General features: G+C 38.9%; 1 protein-coding gene across 4 annotated transcripts in view; it reads right to left on the bottom strand.

Annotated features, from left to right (window-relative positions):
• Positions 1–20251, bottom strand: part of SCUBE1 (signal peptide, CUB domain and EGF like domain containing 1) — a 200471-nt gene that overhangs the window by 135014 nt on the left and 45206 nt on the right. For all 4 annotated transcript variants that reach the window (XM_072329372.1, XM_072329380.1, XM_072329364.1 and 1 more), the window contains exon 4: positions 13404–13538. In XM_072329372.1, the coding sequence (XP_072185473.1) occupies positions 13404–13538 (135 nt within the window). The remainder of the gene's footprint in view (positions 1–13403; positions 13539–20251) is intronic.

A 20251-nucleotide genomic window follows, 5' to 3' on the forward strand; every position in this document is an offset into this window, starting at 1 on the left:
TTGTGTATCAGAAGGCAATGCAGAAATACTGGCTATTGAGAAGACATTTTTGCATACGACTTCATACATACAGAAAACAAGCTGCTGGTCACTCCGTATCCTATACAAATACTGAAAGTACAAACTGTCTGGAAAGAAGAAATAGAATGCTATACTCTGGTATGTGCCCTAATTCATTAACTGCTCTGTGGCTCCAATCCAGCAAAACACTTAAGCCCATGAATAGTCCCAACGACAAAGGCCTGAAAGCCTGACCATACATTAAAGTAAAATGCAATGTAGGCATAAGCCTCTCCCTTGCTTTCAGAAAAACCTACAAAACCCAGAGAACAAAACCAATGCAGCCTCCCTTGGGTATATCAGGCAGGGAGTGGGGTCACAGCAGCCACATTCAAGGACAGCTTTGGAAAATGCATTTACAAAATGCATATGTATTTGTATATACAAACTTTAAATACACATACAATAGTGTTACACTCTGTTACTTATGAATAAACTTCAGAACTTTTTACTGTTGCTGCTTTTATGGGAAAGCAGTCTGTCATTCTGTGGAAATGGAACATGTTTCTCTGTTTTCCTTGAATTTACCTTAGAGAAGAAGTATGAATAAAATGTCTGCCCGAGACACACAGAAATCCTAGCTCACACAAATCAAGTGTCAGGTTCAAGCCAGTGTGACGACAACATTTGGTAAGGGTATGAGGGAGTGAGATGAGTGATTCACTGTTTGGAAGGCAATGTTACAGGGTCTAGGTCAGGGGAAAAGTGAGTAGAGCTGGGGAAAGATGGGTGTAGAATGGTGATGATAAATATATTGGCATTTGAAAAAAAAAAAAAAAGTTACCTGCTATTCAGATTTACTCAGACAGTGCCATTAAGGCACTCAAAAAACATTTTCCAATAACCTGAGATAACAAAATTCTTTATTATCTGAGCAAGGATATTTACAAGAGGACCAATTTAAAGCATAGTCACAACTTCTCCTTTCACTGCTGCTGCTGTTTCACCAAAATAATCCTCTTGCTTCCCCACTTAAATCTACAACCAGCATTCAGCACAAACACAGAGCAGGCATGCGGACACATTTTTAATCAATTTAATCCCGCTCCTGTCACAAATGGTTAATTTTTTTCCCATGAATGCAGCGTCAGATTTTATGTGGAGGCAGTCCTATGTTATTAGCCATTTAAGAGTAAATGCTATCACCAACACAATGAGTTGGAACCTAATCTAGCTGTACTTCAGAAATGAATGAAAGCTTTATAGGAGAGTAGCGGTGTAAGAATGGGTGACCATGCTTCACTTGGAAGTCGATACATTGCTGGCACATACATGGTTGAGAAACATTTAGTGTATTCATAAAACACCCTACTGCTCTCATATAATTGTTTTCTTTCTGTGCACTGAAGCTAATTTGCCATTGCAAACAGCTTCTTCTCAAAACAAACACTCTCCTGTGCTAATGTGACTAACCATCCCAGCACCTGTTTACTGCTCTGCTGCAATGCCTACTTACTTCTTACTACAGTGACTACCATTAATAGTGTTGGGGATTAGTAGACTATGTTAGTGCCTCACAAGAGTATTCTTCATTACTGATCTGCCTTTATTTTACTTATGACATACTAGTTTATTTCTGGCACTTTTAAATCCCCTTTCTTGAAGTTCTGTGTTGGTCCCAGACACAATTCTGTTCTGCAGATTAGTGAAATGGTTTGTTAAGGTGATTCACAGAATGATGATGGTACAGTTACTCACAACTTACTTTACTTGTGCAATTCTGTTACTCAAAGAAATAACCATAATTTGCATCACCAGTCACTGCTGTTGGCAAATCCTACTGAAACTGGTGAGAATCTGTTAACTTCTGAACCAGTATGATCAGACTTCCATGGGACCTCCACTTGAGAGAGAACACTACAGCTATGAGTGGAGCAGTCTCTAGCCTTTACAGATTTAATGGTCTAACAAAGCTATGTCATTCTTGTTTCCATTTACGCACCTGTTACTCTGTTCTTTAGAAAGAGCAAAGCAGTGAAAGAACAGGATGAACGAAGGTGATGGCACATTCACAAAGCTGCACATGGAAACAGACATCACATCTGCCAGCAGAATATCCAGTTAGCATCAATCTCTTGGTTGAACAATCCATGAAAATAAAGAAGAAAAATCATTTGGAATCTATCAGCCATTTGTGACAAGTCAACAAGACTTAGGAATAATAAGTAGACTGCAGGCAGTATTGCTGTGCATGAACATGAAAAGCATTTTTTTCTTGACAAGCAGTTCTGTTTAATTTCTCTGCTTTGATAAAAGCATCAGCTAAACATTAAATATGGATTTTAATTTGGGCACTATTTGTAGACAGTCAAGGTAAGCAGAAAAAAGTAACAGTGTTTAATCTGATATCACATCATATGAGATGGCAGGGGAATCTTGTTTCTGTCTGTAAATAGACCATGGAAGTCCAAGTAGAGAATAAATACAGAGCAGGAAGAACGTGATGCCATTCAACGCAGCCACACTTCTAACCACAATGTTGCTTTTCAGATAGAACAAGGAATAGAGCTCAAGACAGAATTATCTCCGTGAAGTGAGTCACAAGAAACACTAAAAGAAAATGAGGCTGTTACCCATGTTTTTAAAGGAAACAAAGAAACAAAGCACCCTCATAAAAAAGACATAAATGCTGAGTGCTTGGAGCTATTTTTACACTCTAGGTTTAAGCATTTGATAGCAAATAGATAATGAGAAGTGAATTTAATGGATACTCAGAAGTGGCAACATTTACAGGTAGGTCTAGACAGCCTGAGAAGTGGGTTACAGAACTTACCCACCAGAGAACAGGAAAATTCCTTTAGCCACCTCGCATCCTGCTTGCATGAAACAAATGAGAGCAACACAAAAAATACAGCAGGACATACCTGCTGTCACCAAGGCTCTGCTTTTAAAGGATCTAACTACTGAGAATAGCCATTGGTGTTCTTTGGTTTTATTGTTCTTCTGGCATGTTACTTGACTGCAGAGCTGCTTCACGGAGCATTTCAGCAAGTTCCTGACAAGTAATCCTCCAGATTAATGTAGAGTTCATTGGGCAGATAAGTGGTCTGCTTTCTCAGAGGGACAGCTCAGGAATGACAGCTCATTGCCTCTTTCTGTGAATTCTCAGAAGGTTCAACAGCACAGAGTATTTTCAGTTAATGCCAGCTGAAGACAAATGGTAACTTAATCAAATGCCAAGAAATCACGTTGAGACCTACACAGAAATCCTTTTCAAAAAGAATGTCCAGGTAAACATACTGCTCAGGATTCAAAAGAGAGACACAGATTAGGCTGGGAAAGTATTGCCCACCAAATCCTGGTTTAAAGCAGCCTATATTACAGGCTTCTTTTTAACGATATGTTTTTCAGACTTCAATTAGAGTAGAGTAATTAAATGTCCATTAAGGAAGCACTTAGGACAAATTACAGCTTTTCCTGGGAAGCTAGAGGGAATTCTAAAGCATTTTGTCTGGAGAGACAAGGAGCAGAAACAGCACTTTGAAAAGAGCGTGCATGGAAACATGTAACTGTCGGTAAGAGGCTGGATGATCCAGCCTCACCACAAGCACAGTTTGAATGCTGCCCTTTGGTAGAGCTGGCAGGACATTTTTGGGTAGTTTTGTTTGACCTGGAAAGCTCCCCCAACCCTGAAATATTTCACCTGTGAAAGAAAACACGCAATTTAGAAATGCTACCAGAAATACATTCCTCCACCTGGCAAACCAGGCTTCTCACTTGAGCTGCTTCTTGTTGTTGCTGTCTACTTTCTTGATACAAATGCTTCATGAACATTCACATTCCAGTGTAATGTAACAGATGACATTTAACTGCACCACCAGGCTTATGGAGGAAGACAAGGCTGCCTAACTAACACTAGCATACACTGCCAAGGGACAGCACGCACCAGACTGAAATGTCTTTAAATTTTGATTTATTTCTTCTTATTATTATTTTTTAATGAGGGCTTTTTACTTGTTTGTTTTTAGCAATTACTGTTATTCCAGAAAAAGCAGCTACAGAATTTGGTTTAGTGGAAAAATACACTTCTATTGAAGACAATGTTGACAACATCTGGTTGATCTACTCAGGTAGTTGTAATCCACAGAACCTGCACTTTCCCAGTGTAACTTTGGCTGCTTATCCAGAATGAGGGCACAGTGCAGAGAGCTGTCAGGTATTGCCCTTCAGCCCAGAAAGCCAACCACATCCTGGGCTGCATCAAAAGAGTGGCCAGCAGGTTAATGGAAATGGTCCTGTCCCTCTGCTCTGCACTGGAGAGGCCTCACCTGGAATTCTGTGTACAGACATGGAGTCCTCAGTACAGGAGAGACACGGACCTGTTAGAGTGTGTCCAGAGAGGGGGCACCAAAATGATGCAAGCAATGGAACACCTCTCCTACAGGTACAAGCTGAGAGAGCTGGGGCTGTCCAGCCTGAAGAAGAGAAGGCTCCAGGGAGGCCTGATAGCAGACTTTCAGTATCTAAAGTGGGGCTATGAAATAGAAGGGGATGGACTCTTTAGAGCAGGGTTTGCTGTGACAGGACAAGGGGAAATGGTTTCAAACTAAAAGAGGGGAGATTTAGATTTTTAAGAAAAATGTTTTTTATGATAGGGGCAATGAGACACAGGAACAGGCTGCGCAGAGAGGTGGTGGATCCCCGTCCCTGTAGGCACGCAAGGTCAGGCTGGACAGGGTTCTGAGCAACCTGATCTAGCTGTGGATGTCCCTATTCATTGCTGAGGAGTTGGATTAGATGAACTTTAAAGGTCCCTTCCATGATCCTAATTCCAGTAGGAAGTTGAGTTTCTAAGTACCACAAGTAATCATTCAGGTAACAATGCTGAGCTAATGGAAAACAAACAGGTGAAGGAAGTACGGGAAGGAAAGGCAGAAGAGGACAGGATCTGCAAAATGCACCGCAGTACATTCTGATCTCCGAACATGTATACCTAATTCATCAATCACTGATTTTAAAGTGTACCAAGGATGAAAGAAGGGAACTACGTAATAGGCTAAAGGAATAGGACTTAAGATATCTGCAACCTGTAGGTGCATATTGAAAATAGAAACTCAGTTTTACAAAACAAGTTTGGTGGAAACAACATAGTACCAGTAAAAAGGTACACTTGGTCAAATGATTCCTTCAGAGCTTTTCTGGAAAGCTCTTGAGGTTTCTATAGCCTTCTTGAGTCTCTCCTCAGCAACCTATTTAACTTTCAGTCTCCCATACCTACAGCACCATCATCTAATAGCTCTTATTTCAGAGGGGATTTAGAGTCCTTCAACATCCTGTAATTAATCAGTGAATAGATGAGCAAATAACTAGCAGTTCACTTCTAAAGCAGACAGAATGAGAAATGCACGTCATAAGAACTATTTATATCATGGTTTCCCCATTTTGGTGTTTCTAGCATTCCAAAAGTCAGTTTAAATAACTAATTGTCACTACCCAAAATACTGGAGTGTCAACACTGATCATGTAAATTTCTGTCAAAAATTAATGTTTGAGTAAGGAAGCTCTTCATTTTCACTTGTCTACTGCTTTGCAGTTTGATATGGATTGAAGAGAGCAGCTATTATATTTTCTTAAGTCCATGTTGCCTACAGGGAGAAAACCTGCCAGCTCGGGTAAATCATCAGCATAACGCAATGCTCACACCACATAGTACTGGATACTACATGCTTACACAGCATGTTCTGTGCCTTACTGAAATCAAGATAGAAGACATGGCCCTTCTGTAGTCCACTGATGCAGTGACACCATCATAAAAGATCATCTGGTTGGTCAAGCAGGATTTGCATATGGTGAAGCTATGCTAGCTCACCTGTATCACCTTCCTGTCTTCCATGTGCCTTAGCGCAGCTTCCAGGAAGATCTGCTCCATGATTGTCTCTGGCAGATGTGAGACTGGCAGGTCAGTAGCTCCCAGGGTCATCCTTTTTATTTTTTTAAAAATGAGTGTGATGTTAACTTTTTTTCCAGTCAACAGGGACCTCACCTGACTGCCATGACTTTTTAAATGTCACTGAGAATGCCTTATGCTAACTGATCCACACTTTCTTTTCTTCCTTGATTTAGTCTCCTCCACTTTACTTTATTCCCATTTGACTGTGTATCTCTCTCACTCCTCCTCTTACCTTTCCTTTTAGCTGATATGCTCTTCACTCACTCCCGTCTTCTTTGTTTGTGCTCCCTCTTAAAAGTATCTCTTGGGTCTACTGCAGCATTTCTGCTGTGAAAACACTCACTGTCCTGTCCTCTGCCCTGCATCTGCATTATACACTCAGGCTGTAAATTTTCCAAATTTGCTCAAGCTCTAGCAAAGTCTATCCCCATTTTTGACGAGTGCATTTTTGACTAATATGTATATATATATATATATATATATACACACACACAAGTACCATCAAGAACAGCAACAACTATTTCACTGCCTTGATACTTCAAGGATGTAAAGCTTAGCCAAGCACGCAAGGATTCTTATGCTTGAAAATATACACTGCTTTAAATGCAAGGATCCTCCTTCTCATTTCCATTAACTCCTAAATTATTTCAGAATAGCACAGAGTAACTTCAAATCTAAGTACATGGATTTGAATAATTAATTGAACTCATTAAATGCATAGTATGCATGCCATATACAGGAGGGTATAAAAGAGCAGGAGGTATATTGGAACAGCTATGTAGCATTTGTATCTTGAATTCCTATTGGTTTACAACCAAAAACACATCATGGTATCAGCCTCTAGAGAGCTCCTGCAGGATCAAATCTGTAAGATGTCATGAATACCAGGAAAGGGAAACAGTGCCTACAATATGGTCTGTGGCTGATTTCTCCACAGAGTGAAAAACAGTAAGAGAAATACCGGGAGGCCCTTAAGTCACTACAGTAGGTATGAAAGACATTGAACATCTTTACACAGCATTCAGAGTGGGCCAGTACAGTATCCCTGATGGCACAAGAGAGATACACGTGACAAATTCCAAGTATGGTGCACTTAAAACAAGAGTCCATTTGTTGTATGCATGTGCAAATGCAAGCTTTTTCCAGTACATTCTAACTTAATATTCTTCCCAGATCTTTCTCACCCAATGTTTCAGTCAACTAGATGCTAAAGGCTTTAAAAAACACACCGGTTCTTTTATTTGGTATAATCCTGCTATACCCAGGGCAGACAGTACGAACAGAACATTGGTTCACTTCCAATGCTATTGAGTGACTGAGTGTGAAAGCCCCCTGTGCGTATTTTCACTCTCTTCTTCTATTTATTTATTTATTGAATGTACTACTTTCCAGTGTGTTCTCCCATTCGTGCGTGTAGCTTTCCCATCTTGTCAGAGCTGCCCATCACAAGCTGTTTGCCTCACTTTCTCTCACACAGGTGTGGAGAGGTTTTTGATCTAACTCAGAAATACCCTGCTCCCCCTGGCAACCTGGCTGCCTGTCATGCTGCTGCAGGTTCTTTCAAACAGCTGCTCTTTCCAAGACACACTTTGCTCCATTTCCAGCTTCATTATTTCTCACGTGCTTCTTTTCCCCCTTTGCTTTTATCCCCTCCACACCAAAAGGCACTGGCAATGGAGTCATGCAGAAACAACCACTGCACTATTCCAGATTCTGGTTCAATGAGGAATTATCTGCACATTCTAGTTTATCATTTAGTCAGGAACATTCAACTGTCTCTGTCTTTGAAGACAGTCAAGTACTGTATGCAAACACTATGAGCAACCTGGACACATGACTTCTTGATCACTTACCAATTTATATATTTTAATTATTTTTTTGTTTCCAAAGAATTTATGTTCTGACCAGGGACACTTACATTTGGGACCTACTACATGCAGGACAGCTTCTGCACCACATTCTAAATTCAACCACAGATTCTGGCAACATCTGGCAATTTGCTAGTGTTCCTAAGTGTCAGGAGAATGTTTTGCTTTGGTTGTTAATGAGCTCATCCCATTGTATCCATCTAATCAGTTCATTTACTAGCGTAACCAACCTCAGCAGAACCAAAGCAGTGTACAGCATTGAATATGTAGCAAACGTTATTTCATTTGATTTGATACAGAACTAGTCTTAATTGTGCCAAATCACTGACACGTGAGAAATACAAGGTCAAGCCTAAGTGAGATTTTTTACCTTTATCACATGTTGTCAGCTCTTGCGTGTTCCCTCCAGTCAAATTAAAAAGACCTTCCATTCCAGAGGAATGAAGAAAGCAAATGCAAGGTGCTCTTCACGCTGACTGCTAGAGCAAGGGAGAATATCTGAAGCCAAAGTGCAGCATTTCTTGTGTGTTATGCACATTTATAAGATTTCACACTTCTAACAGGGTACAATGAGATCCAAAATGCTTTCTTAGGCTTTTCCTTTCCTGGATACACTCTGCATCTTATATTCCGTTACAATTCATCGATTGAACTGCTTATTCAAAATGCATCATATGAATGTATAAACAAATGAGCTTCTATTACAGTCAGGTCATACTGTGTGCAGCAGTTTTAGGACACAAATTTCAAGATCACAGTATGTTTGTCCAGATAAAACTTATGCTGCCTGAAAGGTTTTCTTATTACGTTATCTTTAAGCACATGAGTTGATTTCCTTTAAATTTATATACATTCCTCTACTTTACAATCATATTAGGATTCCAATTTTAAAAGACAAATAAGACTACTCTGTTCCAGTGAATGGGATGCCTGTACTCAAGGTAGCTATGGCAAGTATACTGAAAGTAATGGAGTAATTTAACTTGTTACATCATCATGAAAGAGCTTTCATAGTTGAGATGAGAAATGCTGTATTTCATAAAGTCTGGAACGGTGCTGGCAACACATAATTATTTAAAGTCACCCTTTCACATTAATCTAAATATGAATAGATTATTGTGTTTCTGCAGAAAAAGCACCTCTGTCCTCTACAGCGCATTGCAGAAATTCACTGAAGTCACAATAACCTTTTTGCTCAAAGTCTCACAAGGCAGCAGCACATAGGATTGGAATAAAGTTCAGAAACCAAAACTGCAGACCTCTCCTGCACTGGACAGTAAGCATGGTTCCTCCCAGGGAATCCTAACACATTATTCTATGCTGTGGAATCCCACCAAACTAAGAAAATACGTAAGGAGTAAAAACAAATCACAGAAAGTAGGAGAGAAAAAAATTGATTAAAGGTGAATTGATAGTCCTCAGAACAAGAAGTAAATGTGTAGGTTTTATATCAGCTTACCTAGGACTCCCATGCAGCAACTACAGAATTTATAAGAATTTTAACATACAACCAAATTTACAAGTTACCATCAGCACAAGCAAGTGTCATTTCATAAATACACTTAGCCTACCACAAATATAAGATAATAAAATTTTGCATGCTGCTCTTTCCTCTGGGACTAGATTGTTGCACTTGTGCAGAGACACAGTTTGTGAGTCTGTAGCACCGTAATTTGCTAAATTGCTCTAGATTGACTTTATGTCTCAAAATCCCTAGCTCTGCCAAGTACATAAGTCTAATGGGATATGCAATTTGTTGTCAAATGTTTTGTTTGTTTTAAACAGGCTTGAAAACAATCACAACCATGCAAAAACCGTTTCTGCTATTTGACCAGACCATCATAATTTCCAGACTTCTATAGTCTGGTTCTTCTTCCCCTTTTCTTGTCCTCACTTAACATTACCACTCCTAATTGCATCTGCCTTTTTAGCATACTTGGCACTAGCTTTATAAAAATATTGGCAGTGCACAATTAGCAGATGTAAAACCATTAATGTAATTATACTTTTGATAGACATCCAAGGCATGAAACTTAAAAAGGCAGAGGTCTTCGTAGCCACAAAACTCCTGAAGTATTTGGTTTATAAGCAAACACACTTCATGCATTAGAGACTCGCTTTCTAGTGGTGGGGTAGTGAAGGCCTTCTGCACCACTTCAGCTGAGAATTTTGGTTGGAGAGGCAGTTTGCAGCCTGCACTCTTAAACAATATGCCTTTAGCAGCTGTAAAGCAATTAGGACACCCTGATTGTTCTGATTCTCAGGGTCATTACTGGCATATAACTAAACTCCATACATTCTGATACATTTAGGCCCATTTCAGATTTGTAACCAACTTTGATATCACTAAGACTTTAATGATGTGCCCTGAAACTTTGCTGGACTGGGCCTTTTGGCTTATCACCAAATGAAGGGAAAACATGCTGTAAGCCACTCACCTGACTCATTCACAGCTGCAGCACATGATACTAATCTTCACATTTATTAAACACATGCTCCCTCTGGAGCTGGAGATGATACAGTAACAGCTGTTTTATTCTGGTTTCTTTTTAAGACATGAGGAAACACAAATGTTTTTCTGGTGTAATTCACAGTTTGCACACCAACACTGGTAATAAAGATCACTAAGATAAACAACTGTTAAGTTGCCCATATCCTTCACCATCCATTCTCCCTCCCTGTTGTTGGTTGCCATCACTACTGTGAGTAAACTAGTACTGAAATCTGACTAAGCAAAGGGAAATTAAATTTTACGTAAAACTAAATGAGCTAAGTTGTACTGGGCATAGCCTCCTCCCAAAAGATGCAGAGACTAAACATAAGAAATCAGTAGGCCTGTAACGAAGGCAGTGAAATAGAGCAAATACTAAGAAACCAGGGTTTGTCTTGACTTTAATGACAGCATGGCCTCTTGTTGGTGCAAAATAGGTATTTCTCTGTGGATCATTAATCCTTCTTGTCCACACAAAATAATGAGAAGACTTCTAGACAGCAAGCAAACATGACCTCTGGGACACAAAGATGCTATTAAAAATCTCTACCATGAACTCCAGTGTGGTTTTTAACCACAGCTTGTGGGTAGGCAGTGGTGAAATACATCCTGCAAACTGTGGAGCAAGCTCAAGGCATCTCTCTCCAGCAGCTGATAATCAGAAAGAGAATGAGTGGTACTGGAAGATACCTCTCCCTCGGCTGTTAGTGCATGTCAGAAGCAGAAGCCTTGCTGAGGGTGGAGGAAGGTGAAATGCTTCACAGGCAGGGCATTCACTGCTTAGGTTGGTACTGCTCCTTCCACTCTGAACTCATCCCAATTCCAAGGGCATCCTAAGCACCTTGCAATACTTTGTCCCTTATGCCAACACATTTGAAAACAGAAGGAAAAAAGTGGTAATTAGATGAATGAAGAACCTTGGGGCTGATTGTTTTATACTAGCTAAGTCCTTGAAGAGACTAGCGGATTGTGTGACTGCACATGCATTTTCCAGAGACAGAAAAGTAATCCCACTGTAATTAATAGATTTTATTGTACTCAAAGTCAACAAGCTAGCTTAAGTGCTTTGGCAAGTCAGCACATTTGTGTTTAGATTGCAATGCTATGTGTTTATTATGCCTGCATCCACTTCAGCCTTGTTTACCAACAGAGGTATGAATACAATCTTGCACAAGGCACAATTCTGTCTAAATGTGTTGATGAAAGTATTTTGGTATTTCTGTGCTCCAGCATTCTCTGTAAAGGCACTTACAAATGAGACAGATGAAAGTGTGTAAACACAGGTATTAAAAAAGCCTTTTACTTTCTCACTATGCAATGTTTACTGTTGGCAGTTCAGTCACCTCTGTCAACTGAAATAGATCATTCCATCTCATTTCCTTCCTCCAGCACATCCACTCCATATATTTGTACATGAGATCATGACACTGCAATGTAATGCTTGCTTTTATTGTAAATTGGCACTCATTTTTCAAAGGTTACAAGACTACTGATCATAAACCACTTCGCGATCATGATTGGTCTATTTGGTGGTGTTTTTTTTTTCCCCCAGTTCTCTAAATAATTTGATACTACTTCAAATTAAATGCCCATGTCTTATTTTACATTTTCCTTGTAAAGAGGTTAACATAAATATGTTATTTCCCTGCATATTTATTAAGTGCATGAAGCAGTCAACCTTCAAATCCACTCCCACAGTCCTTCCTGCAAACTAGAAATCTTCTTTGCAATAAAAACTCACCTATTTCCCTCAATAAATCTATTCTTTACAAAACAGTTTTGCCTTCAGAGCCTCATTTTTCATTTATTTCATTAGTTTCCATCTCAGATAACTAAAATCTCTTTTATTACGACTGGGAATTTTTATAATGTGCAAATTGAAATAATGATTGCATCGCAGTGTTCTGCAAGTGGTTTTCATTAAGCCTCCAGCTACTATTCCTTGCTCTGCTGGATATCTTTGTGTCAGGGTTACTTTATGCTGGACAGAAATTTGAACAATTTATGTTGAAATGGATAAACAAAAACTTGCTAGATCACAGCCTTTAAAATACACTAGCTGATGGTGCTTAATTGCACGTTCTTGTCACAACCAAAATACCTCAATTGCTTAAAGCTTAGCAGTCACACTAAAAAGTGAACCTGCAAAAATATTGTGGAGTTTCACATTTCTAGAAATGAAAATTCTTGCTCGTCTTCATAGTTCTATGTAAACAGGCACACAGTGCCAGAATTACATTTACATTTCTGAAATGCTCGACCACGAAGCTTTGTAAACAGGGTGACTGTGCTCATACTCTATGTTCAAGTAGGATTTTCTGGTTAATTTTAGCAACTCAAAACAGCTCAGAACAATTTGTTTGGTTTGGTGAAATTTACAGCATGCTTACATTGTTGATCACCAGACTCATCTTGCTACTTTGTCATTCTGTATTGCCTGTTGGTAAATGAGTTTGCTACAATATATTCACATTGCTGCCAGGGTCACCAGAAGTCTGAATGAACACATAAAGAGCCCACTTAATTGCAAAGATTTATAGTTACACTGTTTTCCTTTCTCCCTTTCCACTCAAACTCGTCTTCTGTGTCTGACATGTATAGAAAAGGGAGAGCTGCTTACTCTGGTCAAAATCAGCAGCAGGGATTCCTTATCTCTACTGCTAACGCATAGGCAACAGAAAAGCTGTTTTCTAATCCAACCTACACAGAGTACAGAACCAAATAACGATATGCCAACAGAGTATCAGCCATCGTCAGTCTGCAAGGAAGCAATGAGTTCCACGATGAGCAAAGGTTGAACTACCATGCAATAAACAGACAAAAAGTTTTTGAGTCTTGAAAGTAAGAAGCAGAAAATTGCCTTTTAAAAATCTCTTCTTGCCTGTCCCAAGAGCTTGCTGTTTCATCCATGTATAATTTTATCAAACTAAAGCCTTTTTCTCTACCTTATTTATGGTTATGTTTTAAGTTTGGGGAGCAGAGGAATGAACAAACTCCAAACAACCAGCTCTAGAGCTGAAAATGAATCATCTGAAACAGTTTCTATAATTCTAATTGAACAAAGTTATTATAAAGAACAAAACCAGGCACTTACCAATGGAGCGATGGATGCAGGTGTGCTGGTTATCACTCAGAAAAAAGCCTTCTTTGCACTGACATTCATAGCTTCCCATAGTATTTACACAAATCTGCTGGCACCCTCCATTGTTATCCTGACACTCATCAACATCTAGGGGAGAAGGAAAAAGAAACATAGTATAACAGACTTAGAGCATGCATCTAGAAGAGAAGTGAATCCGTTAAAAGGCACACTGTAAGTTAAGCTAATGAAAACTACCTGGACACCATAACAGTTAATGCAAATTAACACATCTTCTTCTTTTTCCTGTATTGTAGATTTAAAGTTAGCACTTAAAAACAACAGCAACAAAAACAACAGTGCAGAGGGGGAGTCCAGCTAAGACTCCGTGCACTCCAAGCTGCAAATTGATTTCCAATGCACAATGAATGTTAACATCCCCAGAAGGCTATGACCCCATCTGCCAAGTGCGGTGTTGCACACTGTCATTCCCACTTCACTTGGGAAGACATACTTCAGGCCTACAGTAATTTCTAGCAGGGGTAGCAGGCAAACACAAAGGGCATTACAGGGTGAAAAGAGTCTTTATAGAGTTCTGGTCTTGAACAGAACAGCATGTTTCAATTACTGGAGTCATAACCCCCTACTTTGTCAGTTTGTTTAATGTTGTTTAATGAAAAGAAGGCTTCTTAAATCTAAATGTTCCATGTCCATATTGTCATTTTAATAGGCAAATATATAAAACCACAAAGGCAGCATTAGCTACTGGCTGTTCTGAGGGTCCCTCGAGCATAAAAGTTTTTATGCTGTTGTGTTTAACAGAGACATATGTTTCAGCATTGGGAAAACACCGACACTTAAGTGATATCTGACTTACATTCAACCTTGCAACTCCTGTTTTGCTCATAAAAGACGTATCACATCCATTTTCTGTTTTCTCCTTGGATAAAAGCAATTTGCCACCTGAGAAATCCACGTTTTTATTTTTAATTTTTAATGGAGACTCTGCAAACAGTTAGTTATTCCACCAGATGTGCCAACATGTCAGCAAATGTGTTGGTGTATGTTTTGCTTTTATTTTTGGAGAGGGGGAGGGGAAAAAGGAACACAGCAAAGCTAAATAAACGATCCACAACACTGAAAACCTCAGAAGAGCTGGCAGAGCTCCTGCAGAAATTGATTCCTGCAGGACTGGCTGCAACACACCGAGGTAAAACCAAGCTGCTTTTTCTAGTACTCTTCCAGGCGAGGCCAGGAAACAGGAAGGGCAAGAGAAACTCTTGCTGGTAACTAATACAGGAACATAAGCTAGCTCAGGCAGCTTGCTCAGCTAAACCCTCTATTGCTGTTTGTGCTGGTGGGCTGCTTACACCTCATGTAGATGACAGAAACTGGAGCTCTTTTTCAGACAGAGAAAGCTCTAGGGTAATTACAAGTACTACCAAGAAAAGGAAAAATGAAGACTTTGCTTTCAAATTGAGAAGGAAATGATAAATAAGATAACTTTGCAAGACTTCATTGATAAATTAGCAGGCAGTGCTACCCCATAAATGACAACTCAAATTAGTTCCTTTAAAAGAGCACACTGGAACCTAGATTCTCCAGAAGATCAGCTGAATACTTATCTACTTCCTTAAAGGAAAAAGTCTCAGTTGATACATGTACAAATCCCAAAATTTTACTACAAAGCATGCTGCATTCCAAGCATTCTGTTTACAGTATCACAAAGCAACTTGAATACTTGCCTTCCAGCTCTGATGAATAATCTGAAACAAATGCAATGATTTATAAACAGTATTTTTTGTTCTTGATAGTAAAGGCTGGTGAAGAGCTTAATTTACTACTAATCCTGAAACCCATACGCTGGAATAAACATTAACTTCACGTAAAACTCTTTAAAATCCTTTATGAAAATTTTTTTCCAATTGTTTTCACTTACTTGTGTCAAATTTGTTTTAATGAAGGGGAGGAGCTGAAGAAAGGGAGCAGCTAGGATCTAGGATTACCATATCAGTAACTCCTTAATACATGACTTCCATTAAATCTTGGCCTGGTTGTGCAGGATTAACACCTTCTTTTCTTAGGTCTCAATCCTACACTAGGAACAGGCTTTCAGAAGCATGCTGTATTACTGCAGTCTTAAAAGGCAGTACTGCATAATATCAACCATACCAAGAATCTACTGGCAATGACTACCTGAAAAATATTCATTGAATTACATTCTAATTAAACATTCTTCCAAATAATATCACTATTAACATCAGCCCACTGATAGTCCAGTTGAGAGAATGGGGTAAAAAAAAATCTTCTGAAGTTAGGAAAGCTCTCTTGACTCCAAAGAGCTCAAGCTTTGATAGATTAGGCAGAATAATCCCTTCATGTATCTGAAATTCTTCAATGCTCAAAAATGAAGTAGCTGCCAAAGAGGCTTTTTCTTTCTTCCATTGTTTGTGCAAATCTTGTTCAATGCAGCTGAACTTACCCAGCAGAACATGTAAACACCGGTAATGCAGCATATGTGAGATTACATTTTGGACAAGATTTTCTAGTGATTTAAGTTCCACATAAACACCAAAATAAGAAGTCAACTTTTATTCAATAAAACTCTTCTGGCTTCAGTTTTGTTAGGCTCTAGATGTCAAATCAGGCTGTTGACTGTTCTGAAAAACAGAGTGGATCCTCAGCAGCTTTAGTTGTTGTCACTTGGTCTGAGACTTTACACCTGCTGGAGACCTGCATCCAGGGGCCTAACCCTAATAAAAACAAAAAGTCATTTCTGACGATGCAGAATTTTTTTCTCTTGATCATCTGCTTTAAGCCCCATTGAAACTGTGTTTAAAAACTGTAAAATTGAGCACACATACAAAGCTCACTTTCTTTATTACTCCTTTAAAAACAGCAATATGGTTTTCAGAGCAGACAGCTGACACCTCTCATCTTACTGAGAACCAGTACCTGGAGGACAGAAGCCCCAAGGCTGTAGGTGCACTTCTCTTCTCTTAAACTGATATCTGAAAAATCAAATTCATCTTATAGGCTTTATATCAGTTCTCTCATCTAGGCTGGCCTCACCACCTGACAGTGTGTTGACTCCTGGAATTCATTATTCACCACTTATGGGATAGCTGAATCTCAGAAACCTACTGATGACCCCAAAGTGGAAGTTGGAACAAGGTTTCTGCAAGCCACCTTAATCCAGGCTCACAAAAAGATGAAGAAGGATTCTCACTTGAGCTGAGCTCAGATGGTTATCCTACATAATCTGTCCCAACTCTCATTCTCAAATAGAGGTAAAAAACTATGAGAAAGCAAATACATCTCCTCAAGCACTATTCTCTGTAACACTATTCTCAAAGAACCATCCCATTATTGTTTCTATCAAATACACTGTTGGTCCCTGATGGATACATCTAGAAACAGGAGCTCAGTTTCCATAGCCTTTAATTACTCCTTACCAACACAAATACATAACTAAAAAGGCAATCAGCACAGAAGCTAGAATTCTACATACAGGGCTTAAACCAGAGTTAGAAACCTGTGTTCCCAAGGAGACCAGGGCCTGGACTTCAAGGTAAGTTTAGGTTGGATATTTGGAAACACTTATTTAAAGAAAGGGCTGTTAAGCACTGGAATAGGCTCCCTGGGGAGGTGGATGCATTTAAGAGCCTTCTGGATGTGGTGCTCAGAGATACAATTTAGGAGACAGTTGTTAGAGTTAGGGTACTATGGTTAGGCTGTGGTTGGACTTGATGATCTTTAAGGTATTTTCCAACTGGAGTAATTCTATGATTCTCTGATTCTGTGATTCAAGTTGGCCATTCATCATCAAGGGCTGTAAGGAGTAAGGAAAGAGCTAGCACAGGGTGAGGCTGGGAAAAGAGTATTATCTTTCAAATGGGAAAGACAACGTATATATATGCAAATGAATATGTGCATGTATAGGTAGATAGATAGATCAGAAGCATAATGCTAATTCATGCATACCTGAATCTGCATAAGACCTCTAGCTTTTTGGCCCATTGCCTTCACATAATCAAACTTGTGTTGTGTATCTTGGTAATATGAGATCCCCTATGAGAATGGTAGTGTGGAACGGTATCAAAGAGTAGGAAGCATTACAGCTGATAAACATGGATGGTGTATTTATTAAATAAACAAATACTTTCAGTTTCTCATCTAATTTATCTGATGAATTTTTTAAACTAGCTCCACTGGTATTTCACCCTGATCTGGCTCAGAGCTCCCCTCAGTATTTGGCCTGAAGAAGCTATTTTAACCAAATGTCACAGAATCACAGATTCACACAATCATAGGAGTTGGAAGGGACCTCCAGAGATCAAAGTCCAGCCCTCCTCTCTGAATATGAGAGAGAAAGGTCTGCTAAGGGTACCTGAAATCAAAACCACAAGCAGGAAGATACAAAAGTGGTAACATTATATACAGTAAATGACAAGAACAGGATGTCCACTGCCCACTTCCTCCCAGGATCTTCTGTTCCCTCCTTCTGACATTTCCCTTTCACATCCTAATTCTCACAAGCACTCAAGCCCCTCAGAAATCTGAGTTTAATCCTCTAAGGCTCTAAAGCATTTAGGAGCAATGGTATAATTCACTTACTATAGCGTTTTTTGGAGACTTCTGAAAAAAAGACACACATAGGATTGGCTCCCTGGCTTGCATTTTACACAATTCCTTGAAATATTAGAAATATTTCAATAAGCAGAATGCTGCAATAAAGAGATGAACTACTGATATCACTACTGCAGACTCTTCTCCAAAGTTAGCAATCAAACACCACCAAGGATACATGTTATTTGTAAGGGAAATTATTAGCAATGTCAAGCTCAGAAAATATGAAGATCTAATTTTGGAACTTTAAAGTCATTATATTATGAATATTTGTAATCAGAAAGCAGACTGAAAATCTCAAAAAAATCATTCCTTAATTTACTACAGTCTTCGTTATTCCTATACATCCAGCCCAACATCCTATCTCTGATGATGCCATGTAGTGGACATGCAGAAAAATCTACACAGATGGGAAACACTCATAGCTGACATGCCTTCCTGTTTTCAGTGATCATGTACCTGTTGGTGTTCCTAAACAACTATCAGGCCATTGCTGCCGACAGACATTTCCTCTGTGAATTCTTCTAGTCTCTTCTGTACCCAACATGATGGGTCAAATACTTATAATAGAATCATAGAACCACAACTTAACCGAGTTACATAAAGTACATTTTTTGCTTCAAATGTGATGTTTTATAGCCTGAATGCAAGCATGTTCCCTAATGTGATTATGGAGAGAAACAGCTAATGTTCATTCCCTACTTGCCTTTTCTGTGTCTTTCTTAACCTTACAGATTCCTCTTGGCCTTCCGTTGTCTATCTCATCCATCTTAAGCTATGACTACACACAAATATGACTTCAGAGATAATTCAAATGACTTCAGTATATTACATTTAAATGTATACTCATTTCTAAAATTAATGTTAATGACAGCAATAGATGAAACACGTTCTCATTTCTCTAATTCCATGCCCTCCATGCACCATGAGGCTCTATTGGAGTGGGTGTCTTGGAAGATCTGATTTCAAGATAGCTCTGGAAGCCTGAAGAGTAAATCTGCCATGCAAATGCAATCAGGTGAGCTGCTGTAGGCAGGCACTTCTGCTGGAATGGTCACACAGGTAGCAACATGTTAATGATGAGAGGCTAACACATTACATCAGCTGAGGGGGCTATGAAAACAGGAATCATTGTTAATTGAAATAACTGTCAAACCAGCTTTCTTAGACCAACTTTGTATGAGCACATCAAGGGGAGCATTAGAAGAAACAGATACCAATACCCATATACATGGATTTACATCTTCAGGAGCTCTGACATCAGCCTTCACCGAGAATTTAAAAGCACAGCTCAAATTTTCCACTGTTTGCACAAAGGCAAAAATTCTGCTTTTTGCCCTCCACCTTCAGAAACAAACAGGCAAATGTGATAAGAAAAGGAAAAAGAACACCAAGCCCCTGAATTCAGTACTTCACTAACATGGTTAAAGAAAACTTCAAGGGAGCCTTTGCTGAAAAAAAAATCCACTCGGAAAAACAAAACAAAACAAAAACAACCAGATTCAACAGCAGAGAATGTTTACTAGAGTAAAAATTAAAAGAATAAAGTGAGGAAAAATTACCTTTTCCTGACAAATAAAGCACATTTTACAGAAAAAAAGCCACCAAAACATGAAATACTAATCACAAGAACATGTCTGATAACAAATACTAAAATCACTCTAAAATGATCAATGGATATTATAAAATACCAGATTTCCCTAGAACCACTCTATTATCACGTAAAATAGGAGAACACCTAATCTGTCCAGGAAAATCCCATCTCTTAATGGGCTACAATTACGTAGCACCTGAAAACACACAGTCTAGGCTTCTGCAATTATAGATGTGTGAAATCAAATGCTTGAAACATTTTTTCTGTAGTTATTTTGTACCACTCAGTGGCATTCCCTAAATTTCACACTACAGAGTGTAAACACTGCTGTAACAGATGCTTCTTACAGGCAATAAACTTAAGGATTTTTTTTCATGTTGTTCCCACAGGTGGGGTAATAATACACTTAATCTATTGAAATCACTAGTTATGGCAACCATAAATGGAGCCAAATCTGCATCTGAGATTTTTCAATTTTCCAGCAACGCATTCAACCTGCTGGGATAATATTTGGTTTGTTATATTAAGGTATTCTGATCTTAAATTTGAACTTAAAGACCCATGATTTTCTATATACATCTCAGTAAAACAGACTTATTTGCTGTCTGTAGCACAGGGAATGCTCATGTAATGCTGGATC

The sequence above is a fragment of the Excalfactoria chinensis genome, chromosome 1 (genome assembly GCF_039878825.1).
Source record: "Excalfactoria chinensis isolate bCotChi1 chromosome 1, bCotChi1.hap2, whole genome shotgun sequence".
NCBI classification, from domain to species: Eukaryota; Metazoa; Chordata; class Aves; order Galliformes; family Phasianidae; genus Excalfactoria; species Excalfactoria chinensis.